The sequence below is a fragment of the Parus major genome, chromosome 12 (assembly GCF_001522545.3).
Source record: "Parus major isolate Abel chromosome 12, Parus_major1.1, whole genome shotgun sequence".
Taxonomy (NCBI): domain Eukaryota; kingdom Metazoa; phylum Chordata; class Aves; order Passeriformes; family Paridae; genus Parus; species Parus major.
The window spans coordinates 13,709,712-13,732,036 of NC_031781.1; the positions used below are offsets into that span (position 1 = coordinate 13,709,712).

General features: G+C 38.4%; 1 protein-coding gene across 4 annotated transcripts in view; it reads left to right on the forward strand.

Annotated features, from left to right (window-relative positions):
• ATXN7 (ataxin 7) overlaps positions 1–22,325 on the forward strand; it is an 87,115-nt gene that overhangs the window by 33,042 nt on the left and 31,748 nt on the right. For 2 of the 4 annotated variants that reach the window (XM_015640624.2, XM_015640623.3), the window contains one exon: positions 17,419–17,523. The exons of 1 other annotated variant lie outside the window; for it this stretch is intronic. In XM_015640624.2, the coding sequence (XP_015496110.1) occupies positions 17,419–17,523 (105 nt within the window). Of the gene's footprint in view, positions 1–12,327; positions 12,398–17,418; positions 17,524–22,325 lie in introns of all 4 variants that reach the window. One more of the 4 variants, XM_015640626.3, reaches the window with a different exon arrangement.

Here is a 22,325-nt window from a genome sequence, read left to right on the forward strand (position 1 = left end):
ACTACCTGCAAATACACTTGTGAGAATTTTTAATACATTGAAGTAAATATTTTAAGGTAGCAGTACAAAGTGCCATGCTTCTTTTTTGACATTCTGCATAGCTCTTCACAGTCTGCAATCAGATAAATCTCTTCTTCATTTCATTGCATTTTAATTGACTATTTACACAAACTGTTTTAAGGTTTTGTGGAGTGGTTATCATAAAACAATTACAGGGACACTTTAAATTGTGTTGAACTGTTCAGGAAAATTGTCCAGGTTTTATGAGATTGCTTGAAAAAATGCAGTTTGAAAGGATGTTACTTCTCAAATTCTATTCAGTGATTTGCCCTAATTTTTTTTCTTGTTATTTTTTTCCTTTAAATCTAAGTTCTGTTTACAATATTTAATTATTTCTGGCAAGATGAGTCAGGTGTTATAAATAGAATATTGTGATGTTAGACTGCAAGTTAGAACTGTGTCATCTCATATGCTTTAAAGATACTTTGCAGGTTTTAGGTATTACCATAGTTCTAGTGTGATATTGCAGGGCCTTGGGGACTTTGGCTGGAACTGCAGCTACAAGACTGTCTTGATCTGTGCATAATATGTGAGGAGACAGGATATTTTCTTTTTTATAAGAACCTTTTGAAATAATTGTCTGTACACATATGTAACAGTCAGGAATTCACTGTTATCTAATGCTTCTTAAGAGGTATGTATGATTAGCTAGGTTATCCCTGTGCAGAAGAGGTGATGTGTTGGTAATACTTGGTTAAAGATTGCTTTCTGTATCATTTCTGTGCTATTTTTAACAACAAAAACTCAGTGAGAGAAGAACAATGCAATAAATATGTATAAATGTGACTTTCATACAAGGTAACTTTGTCATCTAACTAGAGCAGGAAAGACAGAAAGGCTGCGTGAAGGATACTTTTAAATAAATTGGGTTAAGAGGATGCAGATTACTCTCTCTAAGATAACTATTTTAAAAGGTATTTCTTCCATTGCAGCAGATCTAGAAAAGTGAATGTGCCCAGTTCTTACAGCTCTCCTGGCCATGCCCAGCCTGTGGCTGAAACTGCTGCAGGTTGTCTGGAGATAGGTGTCATTTCTTATCTCTTACAAAACAGAAAAGATTTCATCTTTTACAAATCATTGTAACATTTGACTTATAATTAACTATTTTAAAAAATCTCTAGGATGCTTAAAAATTGTTTCTCTTCCTGTGTAATGAATGAAATAGTCCACGGCTGTGGAAGTTCCCCATACATATGATATTCAGTGTTATTTCCTGGGTGTTCTTACAATGTAGGTGACAGCACAGAGATGAATAGAGCTTTGTACTTACACTTCAAGTTTTTTAGCAGCAAGTGTTAAAATCTGACAGAGGGAATTCAAAGTCTAATGTAACGAAGTAGCATGATTATAAAAGCAGTTGTCATAGAAGGCAATAAATTTATTGTAATCTGTGTTCCCACTGCTAGAAGGCTTTGCACAGTCAAATGCTGTCCCTGCTTGTGCAGGCTGTGTGCAGCTGTGAGCCAGGACTGGTGCTGGTGGCTCTCACACTGATTCTTGTGGCAAGTCAGACACTCGTGGTAACCCCAGATACTGCAGGGTATGACAGGATGTGACTTCATCAAAGTCAACCGTGCACGCAGCTGCTCCCACATTGCTTGGAGTCATGATTGTTAGGTTTGGAAATAACAGATATTCTGGGTTATTGGCTCAGGTAGATTAGAAATACTCAAATGCTCAGTTACTTGTGTGTACACATGGCCATCAGCCCTGTGAAATAAGCGGGTTTGTGGTAACGTGAGTTCCAAATGAGAAAGATTGATTATTTACAAGCTTCCCCCTGCCCTGTTCTCTACTTCTGATAGCTTTGGTATAGCCTGTGGATAACTTCATTGATAATATAAGGGGAAAGGGATAATTGGTTATGCCTTGTTTTTCTTCTGGGGGGATTATAATAGGCAGAAAACATGTAGTGTTCTTGATCTGCTCTTCCTTCTGTTGCTAAGCAGGACTTGAATCTTCATCGACTGTCTGTAGTGCAACAGAAAATGCAGCTTTCTCAACTGGCACTGAAAAAATATGCACAAAAGAGCTGAAGGACTAAAATCCTGTAGGGAGTAATTTTGAGGTTAAGTTAATTTTGCTTTGGTTCTGAAATCTAGAGCTCATTGTTTTCTTTGCAAGCAAGTTGGTTGGATGCTTTCTCACTGATACAGTTGCCTGGAAGTCCTATAGCAGTTTGCCTTAATATTAAGTGTGGAGGCTTTAATGAGTTAAATCTGAAAATCAAGTTCTATGATGAATACACAGTAGATTGGATGTTTGCTTTCCATGGACATAAAATTCTGTTGTATTTTACCCTTCATAAATTTAACTTTCAGTCTATGGTTTTGTTCATTGACTGCATAAGTGGCGTAGTAGATGCTCTGAGTGGGAAAATGGGAATTCTGATGGTTTATTAAGTGTTACCTGGGGATGTGGGGTCTTGTTGTGAACCACTGAAGTCAGCAGAGTTTTTCTTGAGACTGGAAGCAGAATGTAGGACCAGCTTGTGGGGCTCAGTGGGTAAGAGGGGAGACAGCTGTGTTCACTGCAACTTCACCATCAGACAGACACCAAAGGTGCTTCACTATGCAAACATTTAATTGTCAGTCACTAAATACTATAGCCATGGCTTTGTCAAAGTGTCTATACCCTAAATTACACCCTCTGGCTATTGTTTCAGGCGAAACTACAGAGGAAAATCTGTATCAGTTTACACCTAGGGTGTGGTTCTACAATCTTTTTTTCCTCCTAGTAACATTGGATTAAGCAGCTCCTCTGTCTCTGCTGAGTGAAACACTTGTGAAATAATAGTTGTATTCTAACTGTAAAGTTGTTTCCAAAGCAAGGTGATGGCTGCTTAAAAGAGAACCTTAATTTTCCATCATTTATTTGGTCTGGAAATTTAGAATCCATTGGACTGTGCTTGATTATGTACCTTTTCAGAGTGAATCTGATCTGATTTTTGCATCTCTGTATCTTGTTTATCTTTGAATGTTAGAGATGTCATGTTGGTGAATAACTTCAGTGTAAATCAGAACCAAGTAAGTGGTGTATTGTGAAAACTAAACAAGTAAGAACTAGTTATTATTATTATTAGTTAGTATTTTTTTTAATTCCTTTTTCATAATTAGTTATGTCAGGAGGCCAGGTAATAGAAATTGTGAGTTTTCTAGCATTCCTGAGGTAGTTCCCAGTAACTTTGTGAACTGGAGAAAATACAGTTTGAATTTGTGTTACCCTGCTGGACAAGACTTACAGCATCATTTATCTTTATCTCTTACTGGAGTGCTGTTTCAGATGATGCCAAAAGGAGAAAGAAGCATCATTTATACAGTATACATAAACGTGTTCCATACCAAATACTCCTTTTATCCCTTCAGAACAAATCTATAGTTGTGTGGAATATCCAGAAGCCTCAAATGCTGCAAAGATCTGGGTTAACTGGCAGTATTTTTGATGGATGTGTCAATGGAATAGAAAGTGTTCCCAATAGTCAGACAGTGTGGGTGTTGGATTATTGAGACAGCCATGTAAAATAATTTGGAAAGCACTTTTCAAAATAATACATTTTCCAAATAATTTTTCTACTTTTCCCAGGAAATGTTAAAATAATCTATTTCATTCCTGTTCAATTAGAATGATTCTAGAAGTATATTAAAGGAGTTTAACTTGCCTCTGAGAACTAGAAGGCTTTGTTAGGCTTTGGTTTATAAGGAATATAGTTTTGAGATTTAGGATATTGTCATGGTTTGACACTGGCCAAATGCCAGGCACCCATGACAGTCGCTCACTCACCCTCACCTGTCACAGCTGGGCAGAGAAGAGAAAAAATTAATGAAGGCTTCATGAGTTGAGATAAAGACCAGGAGAAAACACTGCAGGGGCAAAACAGGCTCAGCTTAGAGATACAAAGTGAATTTATTACTAACAAAGTCAGAGGAGAATAATGAGAGGTAAAATAAGCCCTTAAAACACCTTTTCTTACCCCAACCCCTGGGGAGACACAGGGTGTGGGGGGATTTTTGGGTCAGTTCATCACCTGAGGTTTTCTTCTGCTGCTCAGGGAGAGGAGTCCTTCCCCTGTGAGGCCGTGGGGTCTCTCCCACAGGAGACAGTTCTCTGTGAACTTCTCCAGCGTGGCTCCACTCTCAGGAGCAGCAGTCTTAGGGCACCCTCTGCATCATGAATTCCCCCCACGGGCAGACAGTCCCCCCAGAACTGCTGTGCCATGGGTCACTCTTCCACGGGGTGCAGCCCTCAAGGACAGGCTGCTCCAGCCTGGAACAAGGGCCCCCCTCTCTCCTCCTGGTCTCCCACGGGATCACAGTCTCCTCCAGGCATCCACCTGCTCTGGGCACCTCCTCCATGGGCTGTGGGTGGATCCCTGCATCCCCCCCTGGTTCTCTGCATCCCCCCCTGGATCTCTGCATCCCCCCCGGATCCCCAGGGGCTGCAGGGGCCCAGCTGCTTCACCGTGGTCATCAGCACAGCCTGCAGAGGAGCCTCAGCTCCCAGATCACCTCCTCCCCCTTTCTCCACAGAGCTTGGCATCTCCAGGTTGTTTCCCTCACATGTTCTCACCTCCTCCTCTTCTCTGGATAGAAAAACTGTGTCCCACTTTGTTGTGATTTTCTTCTTAAATCTGCTATCACAGAGCATTACCAACCTCTAATTGTCCCAGCCATGGCCAGCAGCATGTCCATGTTCAGAGCCCTCAGAGATTGGCTCTGCTGGACATGGTGGAAGCTTCCAGCAGCTTCTCACAGAAACCACCTCTCTGGCCCCCCACTACCAAAAACCAGCCTGTGCAAAACTAACACAGATGTTCACAGAATTTGTTTTTTAAAACATAGACGCCGTGTTTCATTGTGTCTGTTCTGCTCAGCTAGGAGAGATGGCAGTTGTCCTGCTCTCACTGGTACTAAATGAAAGTATTTGAGAGCAAGGGCCTAAATTAATTTCCCGATAGGCAGCATTTACTTCATAAAAGGACTTAAAGATGAATTCCCAAAAGCAATTTTGTTTTTCATTTCTGTGAAGTTGTGTTACACAAATCAACTGTCTAGAAATCGTGCTTGTTAAGAAGCTTTTGTTCCACATTATAGTTTGTAGTTTATAGAGAATAAGTTTTGAGCCAAATTCAATATATCTGTGTTACCTACCAAAGGCAGTATAATATGTGCTTATAATTTTTGTCCTAAATACAGGGTTGGGGCTTTTTGTGGCCAAGTGATTGAGGGAAGACTTTTACTACCAAGCTGTGTTGTGAGATTTTAGGGGAAATATTGATGTCTGAGCTGTACCTGATATGGTTTGATTATGGTTTGTATCTAGGCTGGACAGAGCCTTCTACAGACTACTATGTCATTTGCTGGAATAAAACTTGTTAGTTTTTTTTTTTTGTTTTTGTGGCCTGAATTTAATGATCTGAAGTGTTAGCTTGATAGCCTTGGAGATAAGAATACTATTTTTATCCTCTGAGTAGAGCACAGGAGTAAAATCTTCAGTGTACTGTCAACATGTCTCATCTGAGGCTTGTTTACAACTGCTTGGGATGCAAAAGGGGTTCTCTGTGCAACAGTGCAATTCTCTGTCCTCCTGCCGATGCTATCCAAAATTCTCATGGATAACAACAACAATGTGAAGAAAGGTCCCTGTCCCAGGAAAAGGCAAAAATTACAGCCTGGGTACACGGTGTTCTTCACTGTGAAGTAGGAAGACATGATGGTAAGGTGCAGCATCAGCAGTTTTATTTATAATTTAATCCCTCCAAGACTTCTCCTGCACTGGTGTGAGAAGTGTTGTGAGTGAGGTCTGGCAGGAAGCGTGAGGGTGTTCGTCATGGCAGTGCCTCAGGGTGATGTCACTGACTCACGGGAGCATTTGGGGTGTCCCTATGTTGTGGTGGCCTGGCAATATCCTTTCCTGGACTCCTTTGGCATTTTTCCCCAAGTGTTCCACACTGTTGCTGGAAGCAAAAGCTTCTGAGCAATCTCCAAACACAAAGCAGTGCATTGTGGGCCAGCACTGGGAGGACTGGATCAACAAGTTTGGCAGCAGCAGCTTTGGCTTCCTGCCTACCCTGGATAGGCACCAGGAGAGATTGCCTTAGTCTCCCAGTCAGTTTGAGCTGAAGGTCCCAGCCTAGGTCCTGAAAGTCATGAGTGTGCAACTGCTGTGCCTGGCAGAGGATCTGCTTCTGTTGTAAACCGTAGTTTTCGTTATCCTGGATATGTTTGCAGTAGTTATCTTTTATCTGCTTTAGAAAGGTGGATGTTCTGGGTTTTTTTCAGTGTACTGGAGGGTGGTAAACTCTACAAATTTGTTAAAATATCAAAGGATTCTGTTTACCTTTCAGTTTTCTGTTGTCTGTTTAATCTTACTGTTTTCAACCTGAGTCATCCAAAGGCAGTTGACTGGTACTCTGAAGTGTCCTGGGTGTTTTTGAAATACCAACACTGTGTGCTTTGTTGTGTCTATTTGTTAATTCTGACCCCATATGTCTTCTGTGAGTTGCCCTTTGGAAATAGGCTTCATCTTGTTACACAATGCATCACGACCACCACTTGAGGTCTGGGGGTTTCCTGGGGGAGTAGGACACCACTTGCCTGTGTCTCATTGCACAGTTGTGCTCTGAATATGTCTAATCTTGTACCTGCATGCAGATGACTTTGTTGTGCTGCTTATATCATCAGGTTTATTGGTTTTATGTCCTTTTTGACATGAGATGTCTAAAAGTTAAAGCTGGTGCCAATTTCAGTGCTTTTTCCTTAGAGTAGAGCATTTTGTTCCCTAGCTGGCCTAAGAAAGAGAGAAAAGTTCTTTTTTTCACTTTCCACTGTGTGTTTAGGTCCATTCATAAATATCCAATACCTTCTTCCCAAATGTGATGAGTGCTCTTATCTGCAGAGAGACCAGAGGAGGGAAGTAGTTTTAGAAGTATCTGTCAAAAATGTGAGTTGGCCCAAACCAACCAAATCAAAACATTAAGTAGTCTGAGCAAATTTTCTCCTTTCCATTCATTTTGTTCTGCTGAAGGTGTTATCTTCTGTGTATATGGTGTTCTGGTTATGTTCAAGAGTCCCAGACCATGAAAGAGCAGAAAAACTACTTTAAAACAGTTCAGTCCTTTCAGATCTTCTGCATGTATAATATGATCTAAATAATCTTGATTTCTTTAATACATCTTAATTTAAAAATATTAGAAGTTGCAGTTCTTCCCAACCCATTTCTTGGGTTGAAGAGTGAAATGGGTGATTTCAGTAATGGAGAGGTAGTGCCAGATAAGGAAGAATAATACCTGATGCAGATTTGTTCACCCAGTGTTTTCAAAGTAATTTTTTAATTTATTTTTTTTTTCCTCTGTAGCAAACACATATCATATATTTTATGTGTAATGTTTGGAGACGGAATTTTGGAAGATTTTGTGAAGGCAGGCTCTAAAAATAAGGCAAACCTCTCCTCATAAACAGTGAAGAAATATGTCTTGGAATAGGGGTAGGGTTTATTCTAAAGAGGAGGTGACATGCAAAGGCAAAACCTAAATTTCTTCTTTAGAAGGATTCAAAATTCCATAACAACAAAAAAATTCACTTCCAGAAAGATTTATTTTAGGCTGAACTGTGTTTGTGCTGTATCACAAATAACCAGCAGTAAAATTACTGACCTTATTCTGTGAATGGGTAGCCTGATTTTTCTTCCCTGCTTACCTATTTAATTCATATAACTGTGTGTCAGAGGACAGCTAGCACGGGTTTAAAGCCTAACCCTTCTGAACAGGTGGGGTCTCTCTTGGAAGGAAAGCTCTGATGACAGTAGCTCTGTATGTGCTGGAATATATCAACTGTAAGAAGTAAGGACTCAGGTTTGCCTGTTCCTCAGCTAGATAATTGAAATATTTAATCATTTATATATCATATTTTGTCATATTTCTTTGTCTAAAGGTATGCAGTAGCCAAGTTCAAAATACTTTGTGTAACTACATGTGTGTTCAAATACATAACAAGTAGGTTAGCCCTTTTACTGCACTATAATAACAAAAACACTGTTTTATTTTCCACTTTATCTTTTGATCTTTTTAACTATCACAGTGCTGTTGGGGTTTTTTTTTGCCATACCACATTTATAAGCCTGTTGCTGTGCAACTTACATTATTTTTTTTATTGTATCAAATCAAGTCCCAGTAAATCTGCAAAGCAAAGGAAGTAAATTTTAATGGAAAAACTAATAGTGCCTGCCAAATTGAGAGGAGTGAGGAAGTGTAAGCTGGTATGTGAAAACCAACAGGCATCAGTTTCCTTATGGCTATATGAGGCACGATTGAAACAGTCTTATTTTTGAGGTGGATGTTCCAGTGCATGGAGAATGGGAGTGGCAGGGGTGGGGTGGCTTTAGGTAGTTGGCTTGCCTAATAAAAGAAAATATTGATACATAATTCAGTTGACAGGTCCTGTGTATTGTTTTCCTTATGTTTTTTCTTACTATTTTTTGAATATGCTGAATGTGGTTGATTTGCTGTCTCAGGTAAGAGGTGCATGATGTGAAAAGTGGCCAGTGTTCTTTGCACAAATTAAAGAATTAACACCATGCTGCTGTCATGTGGGATTTGGGGCTGTGGCCAGCAGGGACGAGGTGAAAAGATGAGCACTGTGCATGTCCCAGGTAGCAGGGGAAAAGGTGTACTTTATTATTGCTAAATGTTGGGGTGTTCTCCTATCACGAAAGATGTAGTCATGGGCACACTGTTCTTCCAGTTCCCATTAATAAGAAAATGTGTAAATCGAAGTGGCTGTTACTGCTTGTCTCCATCAGTCACTGAGTTACAGCCAACACCCAGTCACATGGCTGGATGTGACAGTCACACAGGAGAGAGGCAAAAATGCCACACAGATGCCAAGTTTGTTTTCCCTTAAAAGCATGTCTAGGTAGGAGATGGGAGAGGCTGAGAAGCCTGGAACATGTTCACCGTTTGCAGTCACGTCGTATCAAAATACTTCTGCTGCGACGAGCAGTTTTATGTAAACTGTGAGTTTAGGTTTAAATAAAACAAACTTCCTTTTTCCTACTCCAGAAGTACAGCTGCTGTAGGGTACACGGAGTGCTGTGTGTGAAACAGGAGAAAAATACCAAACCTGTTGATGTTAGAACAATTCATAATTGTAGTGTGCTTCAGGCTGTGGGACTTAAGATACATTTTAGAATATTCTGTAGGTGATTTATTTCAGTTTGAGGCTGTGTTTGACTAGTGGCTTATCCAGAACTTTTCTCCCCCTTTTCTGCATAATAATTGAAGTGTTTCTGTGTAAACTTTCATTTTAGCTTAGTCCAGATTTTAATTTTACTGTGCAAATTATAGGGTTTTTATTCCCTGAATTCAGTTTCATTTTTGTGTCATAATTGCAAAACTCAATTAATTATTGAGGGTTCCTTAAGCTATTTTAGAATTGGTTTGGTGGTTTTTGTTTTTGTTTTTTTACAGAAAAACATAAATAATAGTTTTTTGGCTTTCCCAAAATACAGCAGCGGCACGATGAGATCATGCTAACTAAAAATAATGCATGACTTTGAATGAAGATATCTTACATGACAAATTACGTGTTCAACATTTGTGTAATATACAAATTGGTTGGAGAAATTAAAAATATCTTTAGATCTGAAAACTCATTAAAAAGTAAATGGGAATGGTTTTTGCAGATGACTGACTTCATTCAAATTGCTGATGAAAAATTGATTTAACAGGATACGATGTGAGTAGGGAGACTTATAAAGCTTTTCAGCAGATTAAAATATGCTACTTGTGTTTCATTGAGAAATTTATTCATCAATCTTTCTACAGTCAATCTTCTGTAAGCTTATTCACTGAAATTATTTATTATTCTGTACAATAAACTTAGAAAACCTGTTTAATAGTTTGAATGAAGAATTTGACATGCATTTTGTGTTAGATTTTCAAAAAAATTGTGTCTAGATGAATTCATATACAAGGAATTTAACTAAATACTTAGATGTCTACTTTAATATGCTTTATATGTAATTAAAGGAACATTGAAATCTTGGGAGCCTAAAATTAGAATTCCCAGCTGTGCCCTAGGCTGCAGGTGCACGTGTACATGACACACTTCTCTTTGGTATCTGCTGCTCAGTTTTTATCCTTGGGTATGATACAGACATTTTCCAGAACTGGTAAATTTTAGAGAACTAAAATTTAGTGTTTTATTCTGCATCCTGGCAGAGAGAGGGAGGAAGGGCTCTGGGGGAATTGCTGTGCCTGTAGCCTTGCACAAGGATGGCTGTTTGGATTTGCCACCTGTGTGTGCACAGAGGAGTGTTGCTGCCTGCAGCAAACCTTTTTGCTGGAAGTGTAGCTCCAGGGGATGGTGCAGGGGATGGGGTTTTGGGAATGCAACACAGCTGAACCTATGGAAAAGAGGTATGTCATCCTTTATCCCTTCACCAGGGCAATCTGTCTTGAATTTGGGAAAAGCAAAGTAAAATCTACAGAGCTTTAGCTTTGGAAAGACAGACTGTCACGAGTTTTGAAAGGAGACTGAATAGAGAGGACTCCCCTTTTAGAGATGAACCGAGTGTTCCAGCCCTAGTAGAGATTTATGACAGTGATCAAATCTCGTAATGCAGCTCCTGTGTCTAGTTAAACCAGACTGTGGGGTTTTTTGGCCTTGAAATGAAAAGTCAATTCTCTGAGCCAAAACTTTGAGGTTTGAGTATTCAATAAAATGCTGGGTAATTGCTGTATTTGCTGAAGTGGAAAACACAGTCAAAACAGTTAATCAAGTCTTCAGCTGTTCCTTCCTTCAGCTGATCAATCAGCAACTACTCAGTGAAACAAAGTTCATGCACTTATGCTCAGAACTCAGGGAGAGCTCTGCCTTTCAAATGTCCCCTCAAGGAGCTGGACTTGCAAAGCTGTATGTGCAGGAAACTTAAGTTATTTAATGTACAGAGCAGAGTTGGCAAGGAATTTTGAAAATGGGTTACCTTGAAGAAAATACTTCAGCAGTGCTTCCCCTCTGAACCTAAATGAAACAGCTCTGATATAGGAATGTGCATTTGGTTTGTTTTATTTTGTATTAAAAGGCTGTTTTGTATCTGAGGCAACATGAACATAAACCTTATGGGAGGCATTTTTTGAAAACAGTGTTTCTGAGTGTGGATTTGATCATTTTATGTTTTGTTTGTTTAATTATATGTATGTTCTTTGCAGGCATAAATTTGTTAGGCCTGCACATATGGTTCATAAAATACTTGTGTTCTATTAATACCTAAGTGTTAATTACTTGAAATTTTGCAGAAAACCCTCAAGTATGTATGTTTTATTAGAATCTCTTCCTTTGGTTCAAAACTTGTGTAAACCAGAGCACTCTAATTTCTGTATGGGTTTAGTTATTTTGTTCTTAATATCTGTTTAGAAATACTCTTCTTTTGTTATCATCTTGCATGGTACATGGTAAAAAAAGTGCAGTAGTTTAATTTTACGTCAGCATTGATAAGTATACAAAAACACATCTGTTCATGAATGATAAGCACTTGAGTGTTTCTCTAAAATAGTTTGGAAGATATTGTTTAGAAAAAAATTGTTTAGTTGCAGAAAGTGAAGTATCTGTGTATAAAAGGGAAGCTTTGAGGACCTAATTTTGATCACTTAATTTTTTTCATAAAACATTCATATCAGTTAAAATAAGGGCCTATATTACTTTAAATAAATGGGAGCTTTACTTAAGATAACCAGGTTAGTTAAGATACATTGCAGTGCTGTTTGTAGCTGTCTCAGTTGGCAGCCAAGAGTCTCCTTTGGCCTGACGATTACTTGGTATTGACAATTAGTGTCAGCAATAGATTCAGCAGGACTTACCTGCTGTGCAGATTTCTTGGCAGAAGTCTAGTTTTTGGGGCTGACTGCAAGTCTGATGGTAACAGAGCTGAGCTTTCTGTCTCACATTGGCCTGCTTTTGGTACAGGCTGTTTCATGTGGTCCTCAGTGCTGGTCCTTCTCCTTCTTCGTGCCTCTCCCTCAGATCACAAGCTCTTAAAAATAGTCATTTGGGAGGTTTTGTCTGCTTTCAGATGACAAATGACATGTTCACCACAGCCATAAAGGGCAAAACAATAGCAATATTTTTATTGCTTTATCAGGATCTGACAGTACCTGAGAGAGGCGTTACAAGCAAATTATGGGAGTTGTGACAAAATTTCTTTTCCTCCAAGATGTCAGCTACTTTGTTATCACAACTGTGGTGTTTTCTCCCCTTTTCAAAAATTTTTCAGATGTTAGTGGAGAGTTCTCTTAAATAAAAGTTCTACTAAAAGTGTGCCTGTAAAGAAAGAGATCTGCCAGGTAAGTTAAAACAAGGTGTACTCACATATTTTTTACCTTAGTATGATCAAGACTAATTACCTTCTAATGAGAACAGACAAAACCCAGCTAGTACAGAACAAGTGTATTCAAGATAGCTGTTGGTGGACATAACTTAAATTTACTTGGTCCATGAAATAAATAGTTCAAACAATCCAGATTTTGGCAACATTTCAAAATAATGGGATCTGTTTACAATTTCCTTATATAGTACTTCTGAAACGGTTCCCTGATGTCTTAATGGAAAAACTAGTAAATTGATAAAAGTTAGTACATTTACTTAAGGTGGATTTGGATCAGACTCCACTAAAAAAAATTAAGTTCTGTGTTTGGGGGATTATAATAGAGATAGATAATAGAGTTATAGCTGGGCTGTCAGTATAAATTTAATAGTGTAGGGCACTGTGATTTTAATGCATCTAATATTAACTATAGTGATTAAAATTATTCTGGAAGTATAACCAGGTTATTGTAGTGCTGAAGGTATGTTATGCTGTTCTGTGGAATCTTTGTAGATGAAACTTTTTACTGTTCATATCAGGCATCAGCCTACAATGTCCATTGTAAAATTACACTTAGTGGTGAGTAATGTGTACATCTTTGTTATAAATCAGGCTTCGACTTTAAAAACCAATCTTAATAAGCAGATGTTTATGCTGAGAATGGGTAGGGGAGAACAAGCATTAGCAATGTTCTGGCTTAAAAATATTTCTGCAGAGCTTTTACATACTCCTTTTGCTTTTTTTGATCAAGTTTTCTATTCTTTTGTCATAACCTTGATAGTTTGTTCTTTGCCCTTTCACCTCTTGGTAGTTTTGCTTTCTCTTCCTCTGATTCAGTTTTCACTCTCCTCCTTTGAATTGCAGTAAGCAGACTTCTGGCAAATAGGAAACTGATGTTCTGGTCTCTGCACACAGGCTGCCTTTACTCTTTTCCTCCAGCATTTGCTGTCCTCACTTTTTTTGTTGATATTTAATTTCATTTCTAGAAGGGATGTTGTCTTATTAGATACTAGGATAGATGAACTCTGCAATGGTCCCTGTCTGAAGAGGCAACAAGGTTTGTAGATTTGATTTATTTGGGGAGTTAAAAAAGAAAAATCCATTTAAAGTACGTAGCACTGGTAGTCATTGAAATCTAGTGGCTAAAATGCAAGCTGCTGTCCTGTTCTCTACCTGTGGTAGTTTTAGCCTGTTTTATGTGTTCTGTATGATATTAAGCAATAGAATCAAGAGATGGAGAGTACATGAGCACAGTTCTAATGAGCATGAGCTTCTTTAGTGTAGCTGTCCTGAAAGAGAATGCTGGAAAGACAAAAAAATTATTGAATCATTTGTGTGTTTCCACAGTGTGTTTCAGAGAAGAAGAGATGGCAGATCAGTGCAAGAAAGTTTTCCAGATGAGGCATGCTGTGCTCTATTTTACTTGATGTACAATATGCCAAATTATCCATTATTGCTTTTTCTTTTTTTGTTAGAAAATGATGCTACATTGACCTTTTCCAAGTAAGAAGCATTTTCCTTATTACATGCTCAACAACTGATGCAGTTATGTCACAATTGTGTATGGGATTGTTCTGGTCTTAGTCAAGAGTGCAGTAATGCATAATTTGAAGTTATTTTTTAAAAAACTCAGTTATGTTTGAAAGAAGTGAATTCTGGAGATGACAGTGTCCAGAGGCTTCCTATTATGGAGGCAAATGAAGTTGTTTTTCTTTCTAGCGTTAATAGAATTAATGTAACTAACAGCTCTTATAATAGTATCTGTATGTTGATACAATGAAAACTGTATTTATGGAAAAATACGTGGAAAGTTTGAGGTCTTAGTTTGAGGTCTTGATTTAAATTTTTAGTTTGACCTTGAAAAATATTCCCAGATGGAGAGAGTTAAATGAGCCCAGCTTTGAAAGAGGAACATATGAATCACGGTTGCCAGGCTCTTCCTTAAGAGGCACAGGCTTTACATAGTGAAGTATTTCAAAAAGTAATCTTCAAACCCAGAGTAACAGTGCATTGAGACGACACTGATGAAATACTAGAAACTTCATTAGACTTCTAAATAGAGAATGTGCATGTCATGAAGTGGACCAGTATAAAGTATTAGATGTTAGAATAACAACTGCATGATATATGTGAGCTTTCATAAATGGCTGACACGGGACAGAAAAATTAGGCATCCATCACCTACTCCTGTTATATACCTTCTGTGCAAGTTTCGTTAAACTGTTCTGTATCTTGTTCTCTAAAATTTTCATGGGCTAATTTGTCACTCTCTAACAGTGCCACATAGGTGTTTGTCCCGTTGGAACACAGAGAAGTAACATTTCCCTGAAACCTGCTCAGCTAATGACAGTGAGGCACACTAAAGATGTGAGAGCTTACCTGCCTAAGAATGAGGCTCCTGGATTGGGAAGGGTGGGCTCAGGTCACTTACAGTTGCCTTAAATGATCTTGGTGGGGTCACACTGCTTAGAGTTTCAAAGCCATTGTTAAATTGCATTTTGGCTTCTAACCTTTGCTACTCCTTCACTGGTTATGTTGAGATATTGTTCTGATATTGGAGCTGTAGGAGACCACTGTGGGGTACAAGATCTTTTACATTGATTTGTGTGATCTGGCTGGAGTCTTGTGCATGACTTCATTTGAAATCAGGTTGTGATTTTGTGTGCAGCAAATCCTTTTCTCTGTGTCAAGTGGTTTCATAGAATGGTCAGTTTGTGAGTTTGTGTATTTCCTGGTGTGTTCTGTCTTTGTTTTCTGTCACTTGGAGTTGATTTTAAAACTGAAGGTGTTTCACTGTGTAAAGGACCTTTGTAAATGATTCAGATTTCTTGAGATCCTCAAACTGAACTAGGAGAATACTTTTGTTTCCGTCAATTTCTCTCAATTTGTCTCAGTTGCCATTTAAAACTGCAGTTCTGTATTGCCAGCAAATATTCATAGAAGGTTTCTTAGAGTGATGGTATGTGGATGTGATGTCTCTGATTGGTGTGAAGGAGTGCTTTATCTTGCAATCCTTCTCTCCTGTTAACGATTCCCCCCTGCATTCAGAACAAGCTGGTGTAAAGTCTGAGAATCCAGCTCAGTCTGAAAGGTACAGCTATGGGAACAGGTTCCAGGGTGTGGATTTACAGTTGCCTCAGCATCACACAGGAGAAGCCTCTCTGTGGGCTGTTAACAATGTAAATATCAGGCAGGGGATGCTGTTACTGTCCCATTCATCCCAGGGTATTGGGTGAAAGTGACCCCTGTATAAACTTGGATACACAGGCATACCCAAAGAGAATACTCCTGCACGAAATACTAGCAATCACATTTAAGCTTATACTTGTTTTCTTACGTAGCTTAATATTACATCACTGAAAGTAGATATTGAAAAATAGAAGTTTATTATTCCTATCTGATTTTTTCCACCCCTCAGCATATATTTACTAATTTTGCCTGGCTTGCAGCAGTTGGGTATGCCACAGGTTTTCAGGCTTTTTTCATTAAATGTTATATAAATCAATAAGCAAGAGTTGCTATTTAAAGACATGCAAACCAGATTATTTGTTTATTTGATGTAACCTCGGTTGTGAAAAGGTGCCTGTGACTTAGGTGAGGGTAGCTGTGATCTGTTTCAGCCAAGTTAGATGTCTTCAGTCATTGTATTTGCATCCAACTGCAAAATCCAGTTGGGGCTGTTATTGCAGGTGTCATGCTTAATTCTGATCTAGCACCAGTAAGATGTGTGGAATGTGTGGGATAGACCTTATGTCTTTTAAATAAAAGTATTCAATGTTTTTATGATAAAGATACATAATAATTCTGGAAGTAGTTTTGGTGTGGATATGTTCTCTGTCAATGAGGAACAAAGTGGACAGGATGGATGGTGTCTTTCTGTGAGCAGTTGCCTGGAATTACAGCACACTCAATGTGCAACACACTCAATTTATTTCATAATTGCTGTTCTATTAATGGACATAGCAGTGGATGTTACTGAAAGCATGCATAGGCAAATTAGCTGTAAAACAAAACTCTGGGGTCTAGCACAGTTCTAGCACAAGAGTAAATAAGTTTAACTTATTTTCTAAGTTTCTGTTAAGATAAATCTATTACTTGAGGGTTTTTAAAAGAAAAAAAGTTTGCTTATGTCAATTTTTAACCTTTAAATAGTGTTACAGAGCCTTAGCCATGTATTATGTTTGCTGTTTCCTGTTTTTTATCTTTTAATGATTAAGTAACATTTTCAGCTATGTAAATGTAATAATACTTTTAAGTTGTGTAGTGAATGCTGAATTTATTGCTCCAGTAGTCTCTGAATGCAGTTATAACTGTTATATATATTCTTAAAAAACTGTATTCTTAAAAACAAAATTGTAGAAACTAATTCTATTTGTAAAAGTCTCCAAGTATGTGTGTTATCTCCGCAATCCACACATGCTCTGACATACTGTTATCTCTGGTTCTCTCCCCTGTGTAGCTGTTCCATGGATCTCTGGCAGCAGATGGCTGGACTATAATGCACTGTTAAACAAATAAAACCATTAGGCATGTAATTCTGCCCAGTGAATGACTGTGTGTTTAAAATGGTTTAAAAAAATTAAATAGCAAATGAAGTTCACTTTTGAATTCATTTAATGACATTGGAATAAAATCCAAAGCCATTTTCAGAATACTTAAAACATCCCCTCTTATGTTGTGTTTGTCTCAATTGAAGTCAGTCTTTTTTCATTGCATTCTTGCATCTGGTATAAAATAATCAGTCCTAAATCAGTTTTCTAATAGATGTTTTCTAAAAGTAATCGCTCATTTTACATTTATCTTTGTAGTAAGATTTTTGCTTTTGTAATATTCCAGCACAAAATTATCTATTGCATTATATGCTTTTTTTTCCTCATTTTCAAATTTGATACAAATGTCTCTAAAATTTTGATTCAACACTAGTGTCACGGCTCTGTAATTAAACTGTTTTTCTATAATTGTCAGCAGCTGAGAGATGCCATTTTGTCTTTTTGTTTTTAGATATGCCAATATTTGGTCTTTGCCCGGCTCATGATGATTTCTATTTGGTGATGTGTAACCACTGTAATCAGGTCGTAAAACCACAGGCATTTCAATCACATTATGGTAAGTGCTTAACTATTTTTAATAATTAAGGGTGAGGTTAAATCAGGATTAAGCCTGGCATTTTTTTTTCTTAATTGATGGTAAATAGATCATTAAATTATAAAAAATGTCAAAGAACATAACCTGTATTTAATCTTTTTATATACATTGTAATGCAGTTACATAAAGATCTTGTTCTTTTTAGTTTTTAATGCTTTCTTGAAATGCTGCATAGCTACAGTTCAGTTTTGAAACGACATCTCTAGTGTATTTCACAGCCAATATGTGTAGTGTGTTTGTGTCTCTGTGTGTCATTTCTCTTTGTGTATTTATACAGATTATTTTTACATGGGTTCTGGTACAGTGTGAACTTGAACTGAAAGCTGAACTTACAGGGGAACTTGTAAAATGTAGTAGGCTTCCAATAGCCTGTAAGCCTATTTATTTATTTTTGGAATTATCAATTTGTATTTGTTTTACTGGTCCAGTGGTTTTGTATATAAACTATGTAAGGAAGCTGTTGTTGTGTTGGTTGGCCAGTGTTTAGAGAGGACTGAGAAAATGTGAAGTGCTACACCCGTTCAAGTGCTTGGTTACTTCCTCCAAGCCTGACTGGGGGTGGTTGGCAGTTCTGCTTTTCCATGCTCCTCTCAAGACTAGAAATTAACCTCAAACAATTTAATGCCAATATTTGGATAGGAGGTTTTTCAGAATTCAGCTTTTTGTTTCTTAAGAAATTAATGAAATGTTTGTTAGTAGTTGGTCAGAAAACTTGATGGACAAAGCATCTTCTGGACTAGTCCTTCCTCCCTGTGTGTGCATGTATTTGTACACTGTCTCTTCTCTAGGCCAGTGCACCTCCTGGTTGGCTTGGTGTTTATAAGGATATGAGCTGCTATGGGCAGGGAACCTCTTCTAGTGTTGAGAAAAAAGGAAAACCTTTCAGGCATTTTAAGTAATCCAACCTTTTGGTGAGAAAAGATGTACTCACTTCTGCTTCCTCGAGACTGGAGAAGGGCCTTTGTGGGCAATGCAGAGGGTGAACTTGTTATCCTTTCTCCCTCTCACTTGGCTTTGTTATACTGCCTTCTGGATTATAGCCCTACACTTGCTGCTGGATCCTGCAGTTGTGTCATACAACATGACTCAGAGAAGAACCTGAATAGGTTTTGTGTCATAATTCTTAATAGTTTGCTTGTTATTCTGTGGATGGCTGTACTAATAATTTTTTTTAACCCCCAGTTTTGTTGATATGTCTCCAGAGCTGTTGGGAACCAGAAGAAGAAAAGGCCATCTTGCTTTTCTTGCTTTGGTTGCTGTAAGCCTTTTTACTAGCCAAGAGCAAGTTACCCCTTGCCAGTGACATTCCTCACGTGTCACTGAATATCAACTTAAGACGTCCAATAACTCCTTCTAAAATATCATATTAAACTGATTCTGACAGCTAAAAATAAATTTATGGGGGAGGACTGGATGATACAGAGTTCTGAGTGATGGCATATTGAATATTCCATCTTGAGGTCAGTAATATTGTAGTGATGGAGAGCTGTGGATAGCTGCAGACACTTAAGGCTGTCTTTATGAAATGAGCAGGTGATCTCCAAACACTGACAAACAGGTGTCTGGTAGGAAGCAGCATCGTGTTTGCCCTTATGGACAGGTGGCAGAAGCTGCTCAGGAGCTGAGTAGGTACAGCATTGTCTCTTGAGCCTGGACATGAAGACATGGCATGTTGTAATGCTGCCTGTACTGCTGTTAGACTTGTTGTGTGAAGTTAATTCCAGCTCTTCTGTAAGCACTGTTTGCAATTTAAAAGGCGCAGAGCGAACAGGGAACTGCAAAATGAAGGTATGGAAAGTATTTTTAAAAGTTGTAATAAATGCTAACATAATATTTCCATTCCGTATCACTTTGTAGAATTGTGATCTCTAAATGTGAACATTTCTCTAATACAAGCCTTGTATCAGTGGCAGATTCATACTTTAAGAGAAGTGTAGAGGGAGCAGTTAGAAATGATGGGGTTATTCTTAGTATTTCTTAAGCTTATTCTGAACAATGAAGAGTCTCAGCGCGGGCTGTGGCGTGCAGAGGAAACAGGCGGGGTCATTCTGATGAGAAAAACAGGCTTGGGTGGGGTGAACATCATTAAAGGACCTTAGTTTGCCAATCTAATAGCCTCAGAAAGGTAAGAAGGCTGACTTGGTGATTTTGTGTAGCACTTGCTCTCAAAGTCTTGTATCAGCCTTCCCATTTTTTAAATCCTTACACAGTTCTCCCTTCATTTAGAAAATTAAATATGAAAGCTGATAAATATGGCAGGTGATTGACTGCCAGACAATGATCTGGTTTTTTAAATGCTTTATAGCTCAGGAGAAGGAAATTGAAGTCTTCAAAACACAAGGTTATTTTAAAGCAAAAAGTGTATTACCATGATAACAAAAAGTAAAGCACCCTTTGGATTCACCACAGTCAATTTACCCTGAATTAAGTTTTTTATTGATGGTATGATTTTGAGGATTGAAAAATTCTGAAAATTTGCAGTCCATCAATGTATCTTTTTGTTATATTCTTAGGGTATTTTATTTTTAATTGTTGCTAGAGAAATATTAATCTGTTAAAATATTCTACAGCTCCTGGTGTGGTGTGTGTTGCTGTACTTGATGTTCTTTGAAATTTGTCATGTGGAATTTTGCTTTCTGAAGAAGTAGAATATGCTCTGTTAAAATGTCACTTTTGTCAAAGGAAAGCTAAACAAACTATTAGTTAGAGCTAATGAGCTAATTAATTTCTTCCAAAGCATATTTGTGATAAACTACTTAACTAGGTAGGCTGAAAGTGCTTTGCAGGACATATGTTGGCTTTTTTCTCTGGACCATAAGTAGTCAGAAATAATTTAAATATAACCTTATTAATTAGAATATGTCACCTTTTTACTAAAATACTTTATTGATACAAATGACAGATTTGTATATGTAATTGATTCTTTTCTGTTTTATGCATTTGACTAGAAAATATACTAATTTAAAATTAAATTATACTTTTTTAGGCAATCCAAGCATGTGTTTGGGCTATGAATTTCCATTTTAATAATTTATTCCATGGTGTTGGTATACTATGCTTAATTTGTAAAGTTGGTATACATAACACCACTTTCAGGTTTATTTTTAAGAGCAGTCTAATATAATGAGATATCTGAAATCAGCTTGTGGCATTCCTTCCAGCCTGTGGATAGTAGCTGGCTGGCAATGCAGTCCAATGGCTTTAGCCCCTTGGCTTAGGGTGGCAGCACTGCTGGGGACATGGTGGGGCAGGAGCCAAGGAAAAGTTGTTTCAAGAGAAATCCTCTGCTCTGTAAGATCACAGCTGCTTTCATTTGGGGGGGCAGGCAAGTGATTGCAGCCCCTTATTGCTCCTGCTCCTACTGTTGCTTTGTGAATGGCTGCACTTCCATGGTATCAGCATCTTCCTGGGATGAGTCGAGATCAGTTCAGAGGTGAAAGATGGAAAAAAGATATGATGTTCAGACATTGAGTGTTGTGGCTGAAGCACCTGGGATGACTTATCATGATGACCTGTTCCCAGAATGTGTTTTTCTCCAGGAGTATTTCTCTACCCTCTGGATGATCATGTGCCAGCTGTCACGCTCCTCAGGACTGTGGGATATGCTTGTCTCCCTTTGATTTCCATTCTTTCCTCCTCAGAGACATGTTAGATACACTTCTTGTGCTGCACCCAAAGGTTGCTCTTTGAGGAAGCAAGCCATCATGACAGTTATTTCAGGTTGTTTGTGGAAGCCCTGCAGTGCCGTGGTTTTCAGGCTGTGTGACCTTTTGTTGGCATTTCAGCTGTTCCACACGTTTATCTCATCTCCCTGTGGTTATCAGCCTCCTGGCTAATGAGAGCTGCTTCTCTGCCCTGGCTGGGCTGCTGTGTGATTCAGAAAGTAGTGTGAAAGTAGCATCAACATAGAGATGTGAGGCGCTTCTTCCTCCTAACTTCCCTTATTTTGTTTTTTTTAGAGGTTTTTTTTCCCCTCTGTGCCTTAGTTTCCATAAATACAGAAGTAGGGTTAAACTCTCAGCAGTAACAATGAAGGCTACCTGTAAAACTTACACTGAGAGTGCCTGTGACTCATGTAGTGATTGTGAAAACCATGAATACAGTACGTGTTGGAAAGAGATGATGATAGTGTGTTGGGCTGTTGAGTCATTACAAAGCTATGCCAAGTGTTCTGATTAACTTCCATGGGTTTGGCACGGTGGCAAAGGTGAGCAACCACCGTGAGCTTTGCCTGCTGCTGCTGTCCTGAGAGCTGATGGGGAGTTGCTTGAACATTTTGGTTTCAAATCAGTGCAGGTTTAAACCTGAAGTATAGGAATCAGAAGCAGGGTTACTATACAGACATGTCCATCATCTGTGGAGGTTTCCAGCAGGTTGTGGAATTGGAATGGAGCATCACACAACCTTGTACTTGGAGGGCAGATGCTGGCAGTAGAGAAAGGGATGTTGGCTGGTTACTTGGGTCTGTTCGAGGTCTTTTGTGATTCTCCTTCATCTAATTGTATAACCAAGGTCCTTCCTCCCTCAGCCAGAGCCCACACACACCTTTCATTTGCAGGTCTTCACTTCCAGGGTCCTAAAGGGTTGGGGTTTTTTTTTGTGTTGGTGTTAAGTGCCTGGATTCAGAGAGATTACATGATACATGTGATTTTAATTGAGAAAAATGATCTATTAACATGATCTCTGTTGTGTGTTGATGTATTTTGGATGTGTATCATACATAACTTAAGTATTACAGTCCCTGCAGTGTTAAATGTTTGGGT